Source organism: Astatotilapia calliptera, chromosome 7, assembly GCF_900246225.1.
Source record: "Astatotilapia calliptera chromosome 7, fAstCal1.2, whole genome shotgun sequence".
In the NCBI taxonomy this organism is placed as follows: Eukaryota; Metazoa; Chordata; class Actinopteri; order Cichliformes; family Cichlidae; genus Astatotilapia; species Astatotilapia calliptera.
The window spans coordinates 25,847,782-25,869,586 of record NC_039308.1 but is presented as its reverse complement, the minus strand read 5'-3'; the positions used below and the strand labels follow the sequence as shown (position 1 = coordinate 25,869,586).

At 41.5% G+C, this 21,805-nt stretch overlaps 1 protein-coding gene and 1 long non-coding RNA gene across 2 annotated transcripts in view; both read right to left on the bottom strand.

Moving 5' to 3' along the window:
* The window catches only part of LOC113025869 (breakpoint cluster region protein-like), an 84,733-nt gene extending 65,497 nt beyond the window's left edge, over positions 1-19,236 (bottom strand). Inside the window, exon 1 of the mRNA XM_026174075.1 lies at positions 16,721-19,236. Coding sequence (XP_026029860.1) covers positions 16,721-18,347 — 1,627 coding nt within the window. The 5' untranslated portion in view covers positions 18,348-19,236. The remainder of the gene's footprint in view (positions 1-16,720) is intronic.
* An 869-nt stretch (positions 19,237-20,105) lies between these two features.
* LOC113025868 (uncharacterized) lies at positions 20,106-21,536 on the bottom strand. The gene is made up of 2 exons (XR_003272839.1): positions 21,457-21,536; positions 20,106-21,113 (listed from the first exon to the last, which is right to left on the bottom strand). It is a non-coding gene; the product is annotated as an uncharacterized LOC113025868 (long non-coding RNA).
* Positions 21,537-21,805: the final 269 nt, after the last annotated feature.

The following is a 21,805-nucleotide window of genomic DNA, read 5'->3' as shown; positions in this document are numbered from 1 at the left end:
TTTCAGCTAAAAAGGTCCAGCACACTTACAGAACATGAAACATAGCTATAATTAGTTTTAAAATGTACTTTGCGTCAGGAGTGGCTTTTTTAAAATATGTATCACTGTAAATTTCTCAGACACCTTGTTAAAAATTTTCCTACAAATCATCTTGAAGTCATAGTCTTTAGCACACAAAAGCAGTTTTGTGGAGATTTAGCAACCATGGTCAACACTCCAAGCAACACAGATGGGATGTAATTCTCTTTCAGTGTTTTTGGAAACTCGCCACTTAAGTTTTATTCGTGACTCGTGACAGACTGTTTTGCACTTCCTCTTTATATGAACAGCTTTTTTCCTTCCCTGTGTGGATCTTAATCCAGTCTTCACAAATAACTGGCAGTCAATGTGATACAGATTCTGTCCTATGACCAGGGCAACTGCCATCGACTGGAGAATGTAGATGCAAGCCTCTGAAGTGCTCCTTCGGTCTCTTCTAAAACATGCTCGCAGTGCATGTTCTACACTTGTTTGTTTGAGACCAACAGCAATTTAAGGGGGCAGTTTGAGACCACAGTGTGTCTGTAATTTACAACATGTAACCAAGGAAACAATGGAGCTGTGAGAGGCATCTGTAAGTGGCAATTACACAATTATCAATCACAAGGCTCCTGTGTTCACTGAGTGAGCGAGACAGGAAGAGATATTTATGGATTCAGCTGTGTATCCAACATAGAGGGTAATGCAACTCTTGGATGGTCACACTGTGGGTAAAACACACACTTAAACAGACAAAGATACACACACACACACACACACACACAGATAGAGGTTTGGATCCAAAAACGTGCTTGAGCACTCACCCAAACACACACACATGCTTTCATAACATTAACACATCTGTTTCCCTCACTGGAGCAACGGAGGCCTTGAAGCCAGATGCCACAATGTGTCTGCCAGAGGTGAATCTCTTTCTGTCTGTTCTGTTTTTCACTACAATCATTGCTACCTCGGCAGGCTAAATCAATTCATTAAAGCTCGTTTTTACTGTGTAAAACACTGGAAGTTTCCACAGTGGAGAGAGAACTCATACAATGACAAAAGTGCTGTTGTCAACACATGCCACTTTAGATGTTGCGTAACTGCGTGATTACATTATGTGCTCTGCCGTTATGCTTCATTATATAAACCAAAATGCAGCTACTCTATATGCAAAATACTGCATGTAAGAAGAGGAGCTGACAGGAGTTACAGAGTAACAACGGCAACTTCACAAAACACAAATGCAAATTCCATAAATCCAAAGTTGTGTGCACGTTTGCTTCAGTAAAGTGGCTGCACCTGTATGTCCAGTGCACTCCAGCCGGCTATCTCACTGAAAATGTGAGGTGGTGTAGCTACTGAATGCATCTGTGATGAGCTTGCCAGAGTATCAATGTGCTTTTCTTTGTTTTACACCAAATTAGTTCATATTATTAGATTATGACCGCTAAGAGTGATAAGCATCAGTATCAAAGAACAGTAAGAGCGCTCTGTTACCTATCAGATAATTGGCTTTAATGATAATGGTACTTTTCTGCATTTATGATTCTAATAATTTGACAAGATCCCCAACACCACTGGCTGAAATGTAAATCCAAAACATAACACAGCCTCCACCGTGTTCTACCTGCTCCGTGCATAACAATGACAGTTTGAACAAAAAAAAAATGACTCCATTAGATCTGTTGCCACTGATATTCAGTCCAGCTCTTGTGTAATGTGGCATACCTCAGCCTCTTTTACCCATTTCCCTTCCTGAAGGAAGGCTTCTTTACCACCACACTTCTATTTAGACCATTTCTGATGAGGCTTTGGCAAACAGTAAATGGATCAACCAGTCAGAGGCATCTCTTAAGGCCTGTGTCAAGACTTTCCTGAATATTTTCCTTTTTCTTAAAGCACCACTTTCAAATACTGTTCATCTGCTGTACATAGCTTTTAGGCCTTTCACTTCATTTTTTTTATGCCACGCTTGTTGAAATTATTTTGATTTTATTAAGGACACACTGCACACCGTGTAATGTGACAATGTATTAAAAAAGCAGCCAATGTCCAAATAAAAGGGTGAAGGACCTTCACAAAGCAAGAAAGTTCTTGCTCCTTGGAATAAAACTACCTAAGGAATTAAGGGTAGCTCAAGACTGTATAAAGTACTGCAGATGTAATATCTTTAAGAGACAACTTCAGGAAAGAGAAGCATTGTCAAAATTAAGGATAATTTCAGCCAACACCAGGAAATACACCTAACCACCACCATATCACCTTTCTCAGATGAGGCCATTCATCTTTCAGCCAACTGCTAAAAGATGCACAAAGGTATTCTGATGGGACACTGACTCATTTAAGTAATCAATAGAGTTAAAAATATCTCAAGGCACGATACATTAGTAATAGAATTATTCTACCTTCCTCTGGTCTGAAGAGCAGACTTTGGGCACCACAGACAGATCATTTCTGTTTTTAATGCAAAGTCACTCTCAAGTCAAAAGCACAAACATTTACACAGTAAATACAGAAACATATTTGCGCTCGCGCATCAACATCAGGGAGTGGCATCGCTCTCTGGATAAATGCACAATACACATGAATAAGAAGTCTTCAGAGAACCAGAAGCATTGGTTCCCCTGAGTGACAGACATATAGTGATATTTACAGATAGTGATATTTACATAAAGTGTGCTTGCATCAGGACAGGCGCCTGGTAAACGCAGTCTTCCTTAAGACACACTCATGACAAAGCCTAAAGAAAGTGGCAGTGTGTGCCTTTAGTAAATAGTGATATAGGTGTGAGGGTTTCTGCTGGGTGTTTATCTTTGCATGTGTTTTTTGGGGGGTTTTTTGAGTTCCTTGGTTCAACTGTGTTCTTTCGCCTTTTCCATCCACTACTACTACCAGTAACACTACTCAAATACTGGACCCAGTGCACATGTGGCATTCTTCTCTCAAACTTAATTTAAAATCTCAAAAATTATGACCACAATAATAATGGTCACGGAGTTAAAAAAAAAAACTAAACAAAAACCAAACCAAAAACATTACAATTCAAAAAGAAATCACGTGAAAGCACATGCACATAGCACTGCTCTTAACTGCATGCTAATTTGTTACTCAGTGCAGTTATAACTATATTTAGATACTTTACAATCAGCTGTAGTGCTAAATGTCCAGTTCTGTAACTACAACAGAATTAGCAAGATTTTATCATTTTGTGTTATTAGGGTTTAATAAATCGTTTCCATAACAAATTTTGGAGGAAAGAAATTTTCAAACAAACACAAAAACATTATAATACTTGGTATTTTTAGCTTTACTGGTGTTCAGTCAAAGCTTGTAAAACTTCTGTGTGTCGCATGTTGTTTTTAACATGTTCTGAACTGCAGTTGAAAATACAGAATAAAAAATGGTGAACATGAAAATTCTAACTGTGAAGGAGACTCTGACCCAAACTTGGTGTCACAAAACTATTTTACAAAATAAAACGTACATCATATTTATGTAATCTACAAGTCATCACTTCTAATGCTGTCAGAAACTCTCAGAGAGCAGACGATAAGTAAGTATGATGATTGTGCATTTAAAAAGAAGGTCAATGCTTTTTAAAATCAGCTACTTCATTTTCAATCCCTGGGATGGGCTAGCTTCCACTCCTCTTGTCTTATGATAGCTTGGAAAGACTTCATCCTCCCTGCAACCTTAAACAGGATAAGTGGTTAAGAAAATTGACAAATGGATGGCTAATTCATTTTTCTAGTTAAAAGGACAAATATTCTCTGGTTTCACCTTCTCAGTGTGATGACTCACTTCCTTTATCTTTCACTTTAAACACTTACTTAAAATCTTCGGCTTGTGGCGTGCCGGTTTGCAAACCGAACACATCACTGCAGCGTGTTAAGACAATTTTTTTTCACAATTCTATAAAAGTATGTTTGTTTTATTTCTGTGAATTAGAATAGGCGGACATACTAGGTTGAGTACTGGGTGGGTGGGTGGGTGGAGATGAGTAATATGACACCCTGTGTTACAATAGTCAGTTTCTAGTTTTTCAGCAAAGGGGCCCCAACCATCAATAATGGATGAAAAGAGAGTGGTGCATGCATGCAAGCAAACACACCCTTTTGTCAAAAGTCAAGAGTGGGATTATTGGATATGCAGCTATAAATGTGAACAACACAGATCTGTATAGTGCACAGAGATGGTTAGAAAGGTTTACTTTAAGAAGCGTCTACAACCAACTCACATAAACACTGTACAAATTCAGCAAGCCACAGTATGTCAGTGCTACAGATGCTGCTGAGAAAAGACTTCTTGAGTAGTCACTACGAGCCAGTCACAGCCACTTTACTCTGAGTATTCGTGGGTCTATAAAGTGGGCCAGATGAGAAAGAGCTGCGATGAAAATGACACAGTGTGGTATGTAAAACTGGAGCACTCGGAGAGAGAAAAGGAAACAAAGAGAAAGAAAGAAAGACCCAAGACATGATAAAGAATGGCAGGGGGGAAAAAAGCTAAACACACAACAGGGTTTAGCTTTGACCATGTGGACTCCATGTGAACATAACAGAGGAAGCTCAGAATCCCACAACAAAGCAGCGCATGCAGAATAGCTTCATAATCCATTCCTCCTGCATCCAAATTCAGTTTCTGTAAACCATCAGTAAGATCAATGTCAGATAAGCTATTTGGCAAGTTTGCTCTGCTTAACCTGACATTTTAGAGAGGTCTTTTTAATTTCCTGGTTTTGTTTTTTAGATGTACTTATGTTTGATTCAAATTGGCTCCTTGACTTTTATAGTAAGTGGGACAAGGTATCAGCCCAGTGCAAACATCACACGCCTTCACTGTGACTTTGTTTTCTTGCTATCAGGATTATTTGCACAAGGTTTCTGTTGAAGACTTAAAGATATCACGCATTACGACTGAAGTGCTGTGAGGGAAATTACCCAGACTTGTCGTAGAGCTATGTACAGGTAAAACAGAAAAAGCTGGACAGTTGGACTTCTTATATCCACATATACGAAGTCTTGGATTGGATTGTGTTGCCTGTCAGAAAAAAATAAGACTAACATTGGATTGGAGCAGAAATGTAGAAAAGAAAAAATGCTGATGCAGATAAAAGGTTTTTAAAATTTGAACAATTAATAAGAGATTTTTGAAGACACACTTCACATTCTAACCTGCTCAGGATAACACTCAGATTTCTCTTACTTGCTGTTATGGGACACTTTTGAAAACATCATGTTTGCACTTCGAGGTAACAAATTAAAATTGTAAAAACAGCATTTGCCACTATCCGTAGTTATGTGTTCTGTATTCTTGCAGACAAGTGCCGTCTCCCCACAGCTGAAAATCAGCTGTCATGGCCAAATTGGGCTTAAAAATCAGCATTTGTACTGTCTAGTGCGCTCCAGGCTGAACAGCACTGAATGAGAGAGGCAGCCGGAGAGAGCAAAATGGTCAGGGGGATGGATAAAGGGATATTGAGTGACATAAAAGAGATTTCACAGAAGGAAAGATGTTACCGAAGGGCATTCAGGGAAGAGATGGATGAAGGGGAGGGGGATCGCAACATGAAATCTGATCTTCCCCAGGAGCCTACAGTTATCCAGTCCCTCTGCAACTAGCAGCTCAACGAATAACAGACAATAAAGGGAGCTAGAGTGAGAGACAGCATAATGGGATTTCAAACATCTCTTCACATCTGCCGAAAGGTTGCTTTTTGACATTTAACACATGTCTGTTAAACTGGGCAGATCCTCATCCTCTCAAAACTGACAAAGTCACATTGCAGTCAGTTTCACATATATTTTGCTCTTTGTGCCTAATAAAGTGTCTCTGAAGATGTGGACATTATCCTAAGTTTTAATTTTTCTTTGTCCTAAAATGACACTGAAATGCATAAAAACTGGAGAAATACAGTAATGCACAAGAGTATCAGGTATGAACAGCTTTATTCCTGACACAGCCTGAACTCTTTTAGGCAAACCTAATTTCTTTAACGAGTCTTCAGGAATAATTCTCAGTGCATCCTGAAGGACATTCAAAGCTCTGCATTAGAAGTGCATTTGGGGTCATTACACTACTGAAAAATGAAGCCACTGTCAATCAGATGCTTTCCAGATGGTATTCCATGACGGATGAAAATCGGACAGTACACTTCTGCATTTATAATTCTATATTCTTGACAAGATCCCCAACACCGCTGGCTGAAATGAAACTCAAATCATGACAGAGCCTCCACAAGGTTTTACAGATGGTTTGACCAAAAAATTTCAAATTTGGATTCATCACTCCATAAGACCTGGTGCCACTGATTTTCAGTCCAGTTTTTATTTAATCTGGGACACCTCAGCTTTTCCTCCCCGTTTCCTGTTACTTGGATCAATGGCTTCTTGATAGCCACACTTCCACTGAGACCATTTCTGATGAGGCTTTGGTGAACAGTAGACAAATCAACTGAAAGACCAGAGGCATCTCTCGGGTTTATCCATTTTTGTCCATTTTTTGAGGACATGCTACACATTTGCCAAGATATACCAAGTTTTCAGCTGATTCTTTTTAGGAAATCACCTTGTTGGGGAAAATGCTATTTTATGTCTGTGAAACTGTGTGGCTTTGGTATTTTTTTATTACACTCCTCTAAGGAAATAAGAACAAATTTAGTTTTTATAACAAAATGCATAAAGATACAAAATAAAATTGGTTCTTTGGTTGCCTGCTATGTTTTAAACACAATGCTGGTTCATGCCTTGAGTTAATTGTATTTTTTATGCTGGAATGACTCACAGGTCCTTGTTAAGTGGCTTAGTAAACAAAAAACTGGCCAGATTCATGGACTAGACTGAAAATGAGAGAAAAAGCAACCAAAGTCCAAAAGGAACCTTTGAAAGAACTGCAGTCAAATCCTTTGCCACTGCCTATACCCAGATACCTTTTTTAAATAGATCTCTAAAACACAACTTGTCTTCATAAATACTTTCCCTTTCACTCTGACAGTTAAAAAAAAAAGGATGGACTGAAAAATGTGGTTAAGTCATTTCTGCTCGTTCGCTCTGGTCTGTAAACATCTGGGTCAGGAGTCCAACTCGAATCAGTTTGATAAGGTGGTATTTTTAGTTTTAATCTCTCCACCTCCTACTTTCACAGAACGTTGGCACCACAAAATAGAGCCTCGCTGATATAATCATCTGATATGCTGCTTAATACACACCAGCATGACATCCTTGTTACAGGACATGATGCTGGTAAAAATGTGTTTGCTTTATTTACAAAGGTTTGTCATAGTTTCTGGAGTTTCCGTTTTTTTTTTTAGTTTTTTCTTAGTAACTACATTTTGTTATAATCCTGCTGTGTGCTGACATTCAATGAAGCATTTGTATAAGTAATACTAGCCAGAATATCCACACAGGAATATTTTAATCATTAAATCTAAAAAATAAAAAATAAAATGCATACACACACCTACACCTTGCCTGGCCAGTACTTTACAACAACTATTGACTAAACAAACTCGTCTTGCTACTTAGGTTAAACACAGTCTTATAGAGCCTAAGAGAAGGGGGGGAAAAAACAAAACAGACACACAAGTACATGCATACACACAAAGAAACAGAGCGAGCCAGCTGACAGGTTCAAAGTATGCAGAAAGCCCGCAGTGTAACAGGACAAGCAGAGGGAATGGCTGGCTGTAATGAGCTCTTTGTTTTCTTTTATGTGTCATTCCAACCGAGGGCTGGGGGTTGGGTTTGGATCAATTGTTCCAATTTGGAATCATTTCAGACTGACAAAAACACCTGGACTGACTTGTATGTTCAAGCATTTCTATCAGAGGACAATGTGGAACTCTTGAGAAAGTAGGATACTGGATTTTATTCAGCACAGTTGACCAGTAGACTGCCTATAGCCTACTGGTATAGTCCATAGTCCCTGCTCATAGTCTACTTCTTTATGTCATTGAAGATAACCAATATTGCTCAAACACTGTACACGAACTGCTATTGTGAAAGAAGAAACAGCGCTCTATGAGTGAGCTTTGTACAGAGCACAGAGCAGTCAGCCTTATCTACTAAAAGCCATCCTGGTGAGCTCATTCTGTCAATTTTAGCAGTATGCATCTGCCTCAGCTGTAAGATGGTATATAGATGGAAATTGGCTTCAAATAGAAAGAAATTAGAAGCAGCACTTTATATGGTGCTCAGATGAAGTGAATGAGGCAGGCAAGGAAAAGGCAAATGGGAAAAGGCCGGGGGTGATGAGATAAAGAGGATGAATAAAGTGCAAGAGAAGACCTTTAGGGAAACAGGCGCATGATGTCATTTGTTGCTCATTTTCTTTTTTCAGGTTATTCTTACATGTTGTGAATGTCAATGAGGCTCGAAGCCTGTTTTGTCAGATTTCATACTGAATTGAGATTAAATGCAGCTGAAAACAAACCGAGCAACACGTCTGCTGTGAGATAATGATGTCTTCCTCCATGCGTGTTTGATAGAAGCACAGTCTGAGGGAAAACATGGGAATGTGGAGGGGAAGACGGCTCTTAATCATCTGCAGCCACAGAAAGCTTGGAATGCCTGAAGAGTTTCCTCTCTCCGTTTCACCCTTTAAGATTCACAATTTCAAAATTTTCATGAATTTTTAGACTTTTCTGCACCTTCTCTCCCATATGGAAAAGATATATATTAATCTTATAAAGTTTGTATCTGTCTCGTGTGGAACTTGTATGAAAAGCATACAAGAGTGAAAACAGACATAAGATCCCTTCAAAAATTATATAAATGAAACTTGTATGTTTTGGATACTTCCTAAAACAATATATGAAAGTAATAAGAAAGTGGCCACTTTCATGAGTAAATCATATAAGCCTTATATGATTCACTATATGAAGCAAGCCAAATCTGATGCAAGTCTTTTATAAGTTTTCTCTATTTCTTTTCCATATGGGCTGTTTCTTTTGCTGAATCCGAGGTAACATCAAGAACCAACCACATGTAATAGTTCACTCTGAAAACAACATGTCCTTCACTTTTTTCTTTTTGCAATATTAGACAAAAGACAGCATGATATTGAGGGCATTCAGGGAGCCGAGGACAGGGGATATTACAACCTATTTAGAGCTTAACCCTCTTTAGTTCTGATGGAGGACTGTGGTTAACACTATGAATGTAACTAAAGCCATTTTCTGAAGAACTATAAGCCTTTAAGGGTATAGCTGCAGGAGGTGGTAGGAGTGCATCTTACACTGGTACACTGAAAAAAAAAAAAACTCCACATACACACAGTGCATGTATGGAAACATAGCTGGAGGAAAAGTCAGATGCAGGTGCACGGGAAGAGTTTTTTTCTGCTTTGTAACAAGAACGCCTGCTGCTAACAGCTGGCACTGATTGTGTTGTTTTACAGAGATTTCGTCAGGTAAACCCCTATTGAACAATTACACACAGAGGCCTCACTGTGAGGGGGGTCCTGACTTTGATGTCTCTCTGCTTTTCCCCTTGCTTGGTGGAAAACCAGGAAGAATAAAGACAGAGAAGTGAAGTGCCACTAAAGGGTTCCAAGCAAAGGAAACCAGAAGCAGATGTTTTAATGAAGCATTGCTGGAAAGAACAAAACAAAGACAGTATAAGAAATGGCAAAGAAGGGAAAATGGTCATATAAATGTATTAAATCTGTAACCACTGTAGTTCAGGGGTAACCGATCTAAAAATCTTGGGCTAAAGCCCACCAATAACACACGATTCACTGTGGGACGTTTCTGTATGACTTTTAAACGTGAATACATGTCAATCCTAAGTGTAGCATATAGGACATGATGCATTGGTGCTGTAATGCTTTAATATGAGCTGTGTTAAGTGAGGAAAAGTAAAAATGTTAGGCAATTTTTAATACCCTGACTGAAGAGTGGCGATTAAGGCTTACAGATTTCAATCACTAGAGAGGTTTCTGTTGCTCTTTAAGCAACACTGTTTGGCTTCCAGTTATTACATGTGCGTGAAAATGCATCACAGCACTATAGGCTTATCTGCCTCACATTGTTAATAAAGCAGCTCTCACTGAGATCAAAATGTGGCTTTATATTGGTCACAGTGTCAAACTATCTCCTGGAAGTAGACACGGCATATGAGGCCTCACTCACACAGGTCTAAAGTCCTGCCAGCGACCATCTGGCAGCCACCGGCTAAAAGAGAAAAATGTGTATGCTCTGACCGGTTATGAGTGGTTGTTGGAGGAAGTCAGCAGCCAATCGTGTGAAATTGGTTACAAAGAGGTTTACATTGCCGAATTATTTTCACCTGACAAGAGACAGCAAGCTAGACCCCTCTGCTTAGTTCACATAAGCTTTCTCTCAGGAAATCATATGTATTAATACTATGTCACTGTAAATTTGTGTTTGCGTTTCCATGTCTTACAAACATGATGGTCACTGTTTCACTTCACATGTTTTTAGTTATTTAGTAATTTTCTTATTCTCTAAACTGAGATATTTAATTATATAGCGAGCTCTGTGACTAGTAACACAACCTTGACATAAATAGGTGGCATGCTCCTTTATGTCTAGACAAAAGTAAATGAGTGTAAACAAATCAGTACGGAGCCTTGTGGTCTCAACCACCTTAACCTGGCCCCTTAGAGACCTGGCTGTGATTAATAACCCATGCAGCTAACCGAAGATATGCAAAACACCAGAAAACACACAACAGCATGCACTTATACTGCAAGTACAAAGCTCTGTGGTAAGTGGTGAGCTGTGCACGCTAACTAGTACAGTTTCCATGCAGTGTGGCCAATCAAAATTATAACCTGAGTGACTGGGACAGCACGGGCTGTGTTAGGGGAAGCCAAGATGGCCACTGTTCAAAAGTAAGGGGAGTTTTTAAAAAAAATAAAGGGGGGGGGGGGGGGGGGGGGGGGGGTCAAGTCACCAAAGTTTATGACAGGGATTTTCCAAGTGCCGTCAGCGGCCGAGAAAAGATTGCGGCTGGATGCTTGACATAGGAAATACACAAGCAAATACAAAAAGAAGAATTAAGTGAAGCAGGGAAAAGTAATTACCCTGTGGAGGGATATGAGTGTGTGCTGTTTATGTGTGTTTGACTTTGCATGTCTGTCTGCAGTTTTCAGTTATGATCATCCAATCTGCTTCCCTTCACCCTAAGGTTGGCTTGAATGTCCAAAACTGTCCCCAAGCCTGCAAAACATGGACAGCGGACACACACACACACACACGCGAGTGCACACAGACACACACAACCTCAAACAACAATACACACAGGAGGCTCCAGGCTCACAAACCAAGCCAGGCAGTTTGACTTTCTTTGGGGAGATGCTGGACTTGCTCCACCCTGCTGTCCAGTGCCAACCAAGCAATTCTAGGCCAGCCTCTGTGCCAGACTGGACTCTTACATCAGAAACACAGCAATGCAACATCATCACTGAACACTACAAGGAAACTCTACCTCTATCCGCATTATATATTTGAATGCATATGAATCAATTAGCGGTGATCTGTGGCATGCATGCGGTGGTTTGGGGACATATTTTGGTAAGAATTTGTGGTGTAAAGTTATTTTGTATACAGAATATTGTTTGGATCTGGTGGGGTTTTTTATGTAATCTCTTAAAAGCTGTAATTTATATTGGTTAAGATGTTACTGGAAGCTTTTATTTCTGTAAGCACCTCATAACAAAAAAAGGGATAAATTTTTATGTCCACTGTGGCACAAATAAAATATAAAAATACATCATTTGTAATATGAAAGTTGTTTCAACAATCTACATACCTACATATCTTTGCGCATCAGTAAATACTTATTATTTGGCTTTTGGGGGTTTTTTCTAGCAAAGAAGATTTCTTCTTCCAAAACTGATCTCGCCAAGGGAACAAAGGGTGCAGCCAGGCCTTTCATTGGCCTGGTGCAGCCAGGCCAATGAAAGGCTGAGTTGAGCACCCAGCTGGCAAGAAAGGCAGATTGGCTTCCCCTCCTTCAGCCTCCAACCTCTTCTCCTTATCCTCTCATACTTCTTTCCACTACTCCTTCAACCACTCAAGGCCTGACTGTAAGCCTGCAGCCTGCTTTCACTCCCCAGTTCACTCAACTACACATGCTAAATGCATCTTTTTTATAGTCACTGCCATCCCCGTGTGAAAAAGGGGGTCATTGTGCTACACAAGGATACTATAAAACATTCCTTTCCATTTTCTCTCCCCCTTCTGTACATATGTGAAATACATGCTGAATCATATGATGCAAAACATACAGCCCCTCTCAGATCCTCTCTGGCTTCCCTCTCACAATGCTCACTCCACTGATCACTAGTTTGTTACAGTATTTAAAGATGCTGAGCAATATTTGCGACAGCCAAACAGGCAACACACTTAACTCTGATTTCACGGGGAGGATCTTGTGTGTATGCATTTCACATTATGGTGTTTCAGATGACAAATATATTAGAATTATATCCAGAAATGCACGCAGACAGACACTGATGACATAATCAGATTTTTTGCCCTCAGGAATGGTTTTTCTATATGACTGTTTTTTTGTCTTCTCCTACACATGTTTTAATACGTATTTGCAATGACAAAAGTTTTGTTGTCATTTACCCTCTTAATTCCTCTGGATTCCAAAGGGTGCGTTTAGTTTTTCACAGGACTGCACAGAGTCAAAGGAAAACTTTTTTCACATGACTGTATATCTACCACAGGTTTCTTAATACGACTGGTTGCCTGTGTAAAATTTAGCACCATCCTAATGCAGATTTTAAAAAAGGTATTAACCTATTCATTTCTATAATAGAGAGTTTAAGAAATGCAATTACTTTAAAATGGTTAGTTTGTGATAATCCCTGCACATAAAGCATGCAGTACTTATAAATAGGACAGATACAGTGGGTGAAGTTTTCTTAGGTTTGTCCTTTGCTATCCCTGCTATCCCACACGGATCTCTTGACCCAACATCAGGCATTCTCACTTTCTTCCCAGTAACGATCACTAGAGTTCGTCAGCGGTTCTGAACCAGGATAGGTAGTCCCTGAATGTGGGTTGTTGTGGGTTCAGGAAAGATTACTGGAAAGATTTTTCTGGTAACAGGTTGTTGTGTTGTTGCATTCCCGCACCATATCAAGTTAGCACGTCAACTGAGCTTGTGTTTATATAGCCATTTGCTGGCTGTCAAAGTTGAGCATTAGTAGTTATGGCAACCACTGGATCTGTCCAGGGAACACTGGTGGCAGCAAAGTAAGGGACATCATAACCTGGACTTGCCAAAATGTTTGTGGGTTGATGAACTCGGTGAAAACCCTCCATCCCCTTTGCATCGCATGTATGGGCGTCAAACATGCACAAGCGTTGCTGGCAAACACCAACTTCTGAAAACAATGCTATACAGGTAGAATCCCTGAGCAGCGTTTGCAAGTGTTGGTGATCTCAAAGATTGATCCCCACTATTTTGACACCAAGGCAAAACCCAGCAATAAACCCAGCTAGCACTTGCATGGGCAAATGTAAGAAAATCCTGCCTGGTATAGCGCAAGGGGCAATTTTAAAGTGGTGATGGGGGACTCCGTATTCTTGAAATGATTTATCTCAGACAGACATGGTGGTAGCGGCGCTTCCGTGACTGGTCATGCCAGAAGGCGCTTCCCCCATAGTGATATATCTCACTCAGTTTTCAGAGAACCTGGGTTACGCTAGAAACAAAACATTTCGTCAGACTTTCCTTCAGATTAATTCATGGAAACAATGTATGAAGACACTAACCATTTTTTGGGCAGCACAAGAATCATTGCACTTTCTCTAATGAACTGACCTCTAAAAACTTTGAGTGGGTGAGATGTGTGGGTGGGGCTGGGCTGGGGAGCAAAACCTGAGTAGGGACACTTTCCTGCTACCGCTAAAAAATGTGAGTTTTATCAGTTAATCCCCATCAGTAGGTTTATCATACATAAACCAAATGACCTCCAAGAGTCCCCATATTTTTGTGTAGCTTTTTTTCATTTTTACTGTATTAAATTCGATTTTCTGTACTCGCTGTAAAAACAAATTAGAAAACTCAAAGTCAAAATGTAAAAGAAATGTGTCAGTCTAAGTCAGGATGAATGATTAAATGTTTGAGGGTATACTGCTGAGCTCATATTTGTTCAATCAAGTTCAAAAATGAAAAGCAGCCGAAGGGGTGGGGGGGGGGGGTAACCTGCCAATCTTCCCTGCTTTTGCCATTATCTTTCACTCGGTCATATCCTCAAAAGATCTGGTTGTTATATTTGTGAGAAGAGAAGAGAAGAGAAGAGAAGAGAAGAGAAGAGAAGAGAAGAGAAGAGAAGAGAAGAGAAGAGAAGAGAAGAGAAGAGAAGAGAAGAGAAGAGAAGAGAAGAGAAGAGAAGAGAAGAGAATGACCTGGCCAGTCGGCATTATCTCACAATACAACAATGGATCAAATAGTGGACGTTTACACCTACTTCTAAAAGCACTCCAACTTTAAGGTATAAGAGTGGGCATCAAGCATGTCTCTCTTTGTGTGCGAGCCTGGGTGTGTGTTTCTGTTACACAACGGGAGAGTTCTTCCCATCTGTGCCTCTTTCCAGCCCCCGCATCCCTGACCAATGAAGCGAGAAACGACAGCTCTGCCTTGCACTCTGCCTCCCTCAGTCTTCCTCACAACACCATCCCGCTCTTCATTATAATCAGCCGGCCACTAAAAACACATTCACTTCCTTTACTATCCCTTTACCTGCCTGTCAAAAAAAACAAAAACAAAACATACACACTAAGGGCCCAAACATGATGCAACATTCACTGTTATCAACATCATATGTATCTGCCCTCAGCTTAAACCCCAACTAGAAAACAAGACATCCCCGCAGGGTGTCTAACCATCATTTTTTATCTTTTGCTCAAATTCCAGATTATCCCACTAAATGTATCACCCCCATCCTGCATTTCCATCCCTGCTTTTCCGGCTCGCCTAATTTCCCGCAGGGCTCATTGTTGTGGAAAAGATGCTAAAACAAAGAGGGCAGACAGTGGAGTGATAATCCTAAACATACCAGCTGGAGATAACATAGCCATTTGCTGTGGACTAGCTATCTGGGTATTGCTGCTAAATGAAAACATCTTAACATCTTAATTGCTAGAGCCAATAGCTTAGCATTGCTCTAAACTGCTACTTGCTATTTTAAAACAAAAAGTATTTTCCTTTCACTACAAGTATTTCTGGCGTGGTTGTTGAAACAGGATGCAATCACGCACCTTGACGATCGCATCCGGCCTGGAAAAGCATTTTAGCTGATCCCACCAGGACCACTGTGTCAGTGGTTCAATTCAAATAAATGAATTATAGATGCAAAGAGGCCTGTTCAACATTCAGGATATTAAGACAAATAGCAGTACTGGTATACACACAATAATGCTTTCGAGAATGAAGGTAGACAGAAATGTTACTTAGATTAGCTACATTTTTGCGTACTTGTACAGCTGTTAACACTGTTCCTAAACTTTCCTTGCTTTCACACTTTCTCTTTAACTTTCAATTCTTCTGGTCCCCCTGTATAATACTGCTTGTGTTTCTTTCCCTTTTTACCATCTATCAGACTACCTCCTCCTGTCTTTCCAGTTCATCCTGGCACTGGAGCACGTGTGTGATGCCAGCATCCTGCTGCCTGTCTGGTCCAGCAGGATGCCAGTCCTAAATCTGTTACAAGTGAGTGCTAAAACACTCCTCACTTCCATTGCAGAAAACCAGTGAGACAACACTCCAAAATGAGCGGACGTGCAGCTAACCACACCTTGGTAAACAACAATCTATATCTGAAAAATATACATATATATCAAATATTTGAACTACCCAAGCAGTGTTTGGCTTTTCCTTCTTGTGACCTGGCCCAGCCTCTGAAATGGAAACTTTACTGCGCAATTACAGTAAACTGTGCCCTCCTAATGTGCTTTTCCTCAAAGCAACACACTTCACTCCTGCTGGGCTTCAGCATGACAGCTCAGTAAGCCAGTACCCATGATTTCAGCTCCAGGCTGCACATCTCTCTGCTAGCGGTTTCTATTACAGGTGCCATAGCTGGAAGGCTGCACTTTAGCTGTTAGGTATATGGCAGATAATTGTAGATAATTGTTTGGAAAGATAAGACTGGATTTCTTTTGTTCTGCCGGTGAAGAGTTTCAGGCTGTGGTTCAGGGACAGTTTTCGAAATTCTGAAAGAAAGAAAGACAGGCAGGAAGACAGACAGTTGTTCGAATTCCATACTAACAGCCGCAAGAGTTATCTGGGAAAGGCTAGACCTGCCGTTTCAACGCAGACTGACCACATTTACTGTTCACCCAGCCGACACACATTCCAGAAATAAGCAGAGGTGGATCTTTCATCTTTCTCCCACGCAAGGCTGTCCAGAGGACACACAGTCCAGAGTGTTTGCGTGCACGCACAAAATTGTGCTAACAGTATCTCTCACGAAAACGTTTGGCTGCTTTGTGGCTTGAAGAGGAAATACAAATTACATGAAGAAGGGTCTAAAAATGCATAAGAAAAATGAAAACATACCAACATAATTCCAGCATGACTAAATAATACTCATTCACTCAAGCTTTCACTCTTTTCCCCCCTCCCTCCTCACAGAAAGATGTCCTACAATGTCCTTCGCCCTCCAGCCCACCTGACCTCTAACAAAACATATATTACAGACAGCAGCCACCACTCACCTATGTGATCTCCATGGAAACTGTTGTCATGGGATGTTCTACAGTGAGGCATGAGGTCATGATGGGCAGCAGGTGGCCAGATTTGACCAGTCTTGCGAACACTCACAATAGTAGCCTCAGACATGACCACATGGCCTCCCTGCTGCCGGTGGTGACGCTTCTGGGACTGTGGCGTTGGAGGGCTGCTGCTGTCGAAGGAGTGCTGAGAGTTCTGGGAGTTCTGAGAGGGTGAACGGCTCTTCTCTCTAAAGGGACGGCGGAAAGCAGTGGTAGGGCTGGGGGAGACGTGGCTGGACTGACCTGAGGAGAAGTCCTCCTCACTGGATGTCAGGTTCTCGTTGGAGCTGCAGTCCGGTGTATAACCGCCACCTCCACCTACATCCTCAAAGCTACCTGGGGAATAGGAGCGACGAGGCCAGGTCAGAAGGTGATCATCACATCCACCATGTTCTCTCATTGTGACTCCACTGCTGCTACTTCCACCACCCCCTCGTCCATCTCCACTGCCACCTTCACCCATCATCACCCCACCAACATAGACGCTGGAGTAGGCTTGGAACTCAGAGGGCTGCCAAGGAGGGGGAGGTGGTTTTCCCCCATTGGCCCTTCCTGAATGCCGTTGATTGGGTTCCCCATCTTCATACTCTGCATCATAACCACAGGTGCTTTCAGTGGACCTTCCTCGATAGACTGGCCTGGCACGGAGCTCCCCTGCCACCGTAGCCAGATTACCTGGAAGGGAGTGAAGGGATCTCTTTCGCTCCATCTGCATGGCCTGGCTGCCTAGTGAGCTGATCTTGTCAGAGACGTCACGGTCATTGACCCTGACTAAACCCCTGTCATGGTGGAACTCCATGTTGGTATATAGCGGTGGTGGTGGCAGCGGCTGCTTCTCCTGGCCCTTAGCTACATCACCTGCTGAGTGCGAGTTCGCCCGTTTGATCCTCTCAAAGTTGGATCTAAGAGCTGCCACACCAAGTCCCATTCCAAGCTTGTCCTTGGGGTCAGTGGGAAGGTCCTTGTCAGGGGGTGGAAGGGTGGGCCTGCGGGGTGACACAGTAACACCACCTCTCTGCTTTGATGGCGACAGGCCATCGAGGTTGTCGCAGGAAGTTGACTCTGCTTGCTGAGGTACATCAAAGGCTGACTCCAGGCCATCACCGTGGGAGGCTGACTTCCTGGCAGGTGGAGGTCTGGGTTTGGACCTGCCAGATCCATCTCCTAGAGGCTGAAAACGGCTCCTATCCCCACTACCACCACCACCACCACCACCATATCCTCCACCACCTCCTCCTATGCCAACTACACCAGTCTCCTGCATGTGTGGCTGCTGGGATTGGATTTCAGCACCCTGTGTGGCTGCAGGGTCCATCCCCTCATTCAAAGGTGTCTTTCTGAAGCCCCACCGCTGTTTGTCATAGCTCTTTCTCTCTTTGGCCAGGAGGGTCTGGAGGTAGATCATGCGGAAGCGCTCCTTGTTCACCTCCTGCTCCAGGCGTCTAATGGATGCTTTGCACTTTTCCAGCTCCTGCTCGATGCCCCCGACAGACCGCAGCTCCATCTTGGGGGGCTCTGACTCTGGGAACTGCGCCTTCCACGCCTCAATGAATCCCACCGGCTCCACCATATTATGTGGAGATTTTTAGGGTGGGGGGGTTGTGACCAGCTCTGGTTCACAAACAGAGGGCGGGGGGTGATGTCAAGTGTGCACTGTTTTACCCTCCTTTGTTTTTATTCCGATCACCACAGATTCCTTATCGACAACAATGGCCACTTCCAGTAGCAGTGACAATGGTTAAAGGTAACCCGTTCACAAGCACACAGTCTAATTGCACACACTTGTCTTAGGTTGCGCAGTCGCAACAATACATCCCATTCTGAACAAGAGAAACCGGCTGTTCAGTTACAGAAAAACTAGGGAATGTGCGAGATATAGAGATGAATAAAAATCTGTAATCGAGTTCATAATTCTTGTGCATTATTCCAGAAAAGGCCACTTTTGAATCGTTTTTTCTCCCCTAAATCAGCGTCGAAACAATGACAGTATGTCTTCGCTGGGTGACACTGGTGGTCTGTTTCCCACGGAGAAAAAAAAAGAAAGAAAGTGTTTTAATCCTGCTTGGTTTACTCACTCGCTGTCTGTGTTTACCATCCCAGGTTTGTGCGCGGTTCATTCACTCTTGCCCATTCATATGGCTGTAATCCCAGGTGCTGCTGCTGGTCCTGACCAAGCGCCTTTGTACCATCAGCGCTGAAGGAGAATGGATAAAAAGCGCAAAATGCAAGCCACGACAACATCTGTTTAATAGGGGAAGGGATCAAGCGGTGGATCCGGTATTAATTATATTGCTCGTTTCGTTATCCCATTTTTCCACAGCACCTATGTGGTATTTTTTTTTATCAGTTCCCTTCCAGATTTATCCCGTTTCTTCGGCCGTGAAAGTGCCGCTGTGCGCGCTCCCATCTCAGGCCAGTAGCACTGGAGGGCTGCAAGAATGGGAGGGACCAGAGCCACAGTGAGTCTGCTGGTTAAAGAGACAGAGCTGGGGTACACATATTTGGTTTTCATTGAGCTTTAATTGTCTTTTAAATAAAATGTATCCGTCCAAGCAAGTTCAAATACACTACTGTAGTTTGTCATAAATTAATGGCTCTTAGTAAAATCTGAACTCATATCCCATCTAATACATCAGGAAACACAGGGTACCACTACTGCTAGTGTTCTCGCTGCTTTATACATTTTTATTAAGAGCAGTTAATATAGATTAAGAATTATTACAGCTTCTGGGTTCATTTGAATTTTACCTGTGTAGCAGGTGTTATTGATCGTGTAGGTGTACTGCTATCTATAACCTAACACTGCCACCCAGTGGAGTAACGTACATACGGCGAACGTGTAATGTAATTCCGTAGCTGACTTTTTTCTTAACCACAAAGTTCAGGTCAGCTCAATTTAATTTATATATCCACAAATCACAACAGTAGTGGGTCTGACCCTACAGTAATACAGAGACCCCCTATGAGCAAGCACTTACTTGGAAGTGGATAGGAAAAACTCCCTTTTAACAGGAAGAAACTCCCGTAGTGCACAGTGAAAATGTGAGCTCAGGAAGTAGAGCAGCCCATCATCTAATTTGAAGGTTGGTGGTTGGATACCTGGTTCCTCCAGTCTGAATGCCAAATACGGTTGGGCAACATGCTAACCCAATGTTGCTTTCAAGTGCATCAGTGTGAATGTTAGAACTCAAGCACAGAAAAAAGTGCGTGTATGAACGGGTACATGAAGCCTACTGTAGAAAGAGCTTTGAGCGCTCAGGTAGAGTAGAGGAAGAACCAGTCCATTTACCATAACTTCAGTACAATAATAAAAGGAAGAAGCAGACAATTCAAATGCTATGTATTTTTATTTACCTGAAATCACAACCTCAGTAATGCATGGTAACCATTACAAGTCTTCAATAATGATCGTCTTTTGTTTTTTTAAAATATGGTTACTATTGTTCTTCAACCAGGTTTGGCTGAAGAGTTTCTACCGTCCCTTCCCCCGAATTAGATCACAGTTTTACAGCAGTTCATAAGGATACATTATCAGAATTATACAGAGGCAATAAGAAAACAGAACACTGTTGTATTGCAGGATTACCAATGAATCAGTGTCAGTCTGTTGTACTCATCGCAAAAGACTTCTTCAAAGTAAATGGGTCAGTGATCAGCCTACAGTAGGAGTAAAATTCAAATGACCAAAGTACAGTCAAGTTTAGCATCACTCATTTATCCACATTAATATTGTGCAAATTACCCAAACCATTACAATAAAAACAGTGATTTTTGCAATATATCTTAATGTTATCTGACTATAATACATTAGAATCTATAAATACAAACTGCAAAGCCTACATACAGCTGAAACGCATGCATGAATGTTCCTATTTTTTACACTGATGTAGACCTAAGACCATTCAACCCAGTGTTTTAAAGATTCTCTATGTGACAAGCTACCATGGAAGTTGGAAATATGTTCATCATGCAAGAGGGATCGTTGAGGCCGTTAAGAAGTTCCCTGCACACAAAACATAAGTGTTGATGATTTAGCATCTGCACGCGGAGGTACAAGTGTCTCGAGAAGTATGTGGTCACGTGTCGTGATGCATTGGGCAAAAGGAGCTAGGATAAGCTCCCAAACCCTTTTGAAGTACATCCTTACATATTTGGTCTCATTACTGTAAAACGTGTCCTAATTATTTACTTTTTTTCCTGTCTGCACAACGGTACATACTGCTGGTCATCATGGTGTCTGAGGTGTGTGAAGCCAGAGTGAGTGGACACCCTGGGTTGTAGGATGGCTGCAACTTTAGAGGCTACTCTTATATACGAAGCATTTATGAGAGCCAACCTAAAAAAGGAAGAGGAAAAACAGTTAGCACAAAACTCTTAAAAATGGTGACAAGTATTCCCATTATTTGTTACACTGTACATTTTCTACCACAAGAGAGGATTTCGTGAACATAAGCAAGTGTGAGAGGGGTGAAAAGAACAGCACTCGGTGGCATTCACAGTAGTGGCATGTGGCCAAAGTCAAGTTGTTCTGTTTGTCTATGTACTGGTAGTCCTTAAAGACTCCCTTGCATCCCTTCAGTTACTCGTATGCTTCCCAATTTAATAACAAGACACCCATTCGTTTTGTTTTATAAGAGTCTTCTCTTGTTAATTTAGCATATCTGGAAATGGATACTCACTCTAGTGACAGGGTGGCCAGTGGTAGGCATTGAGGGGGAGAAAGGAGAGAAAGAAAAAAAAAAAAAAAAAAAAAAAAAAAAAAAAAGCACACAGCTGTTAAGAGGAACACGCACAAGCACGAATAAACCCAGGCTTCAAAACACATGCTAATGATGGGCTTTTCTCACGTCAGAATTTCCAAACAGTGATGCTTAAGATGAGTGTAGACTGAATAGGCTCTGATCCAACAAGTACAGACTACTGTAAAGCATGGTATACCAAACATAAACTAAGTCCCCTAAAGAATAGTCTAAGAGTCAAACACACAGGTTCTTATGCCATGAATAGCTCATGCCTGCAATGTTGTGC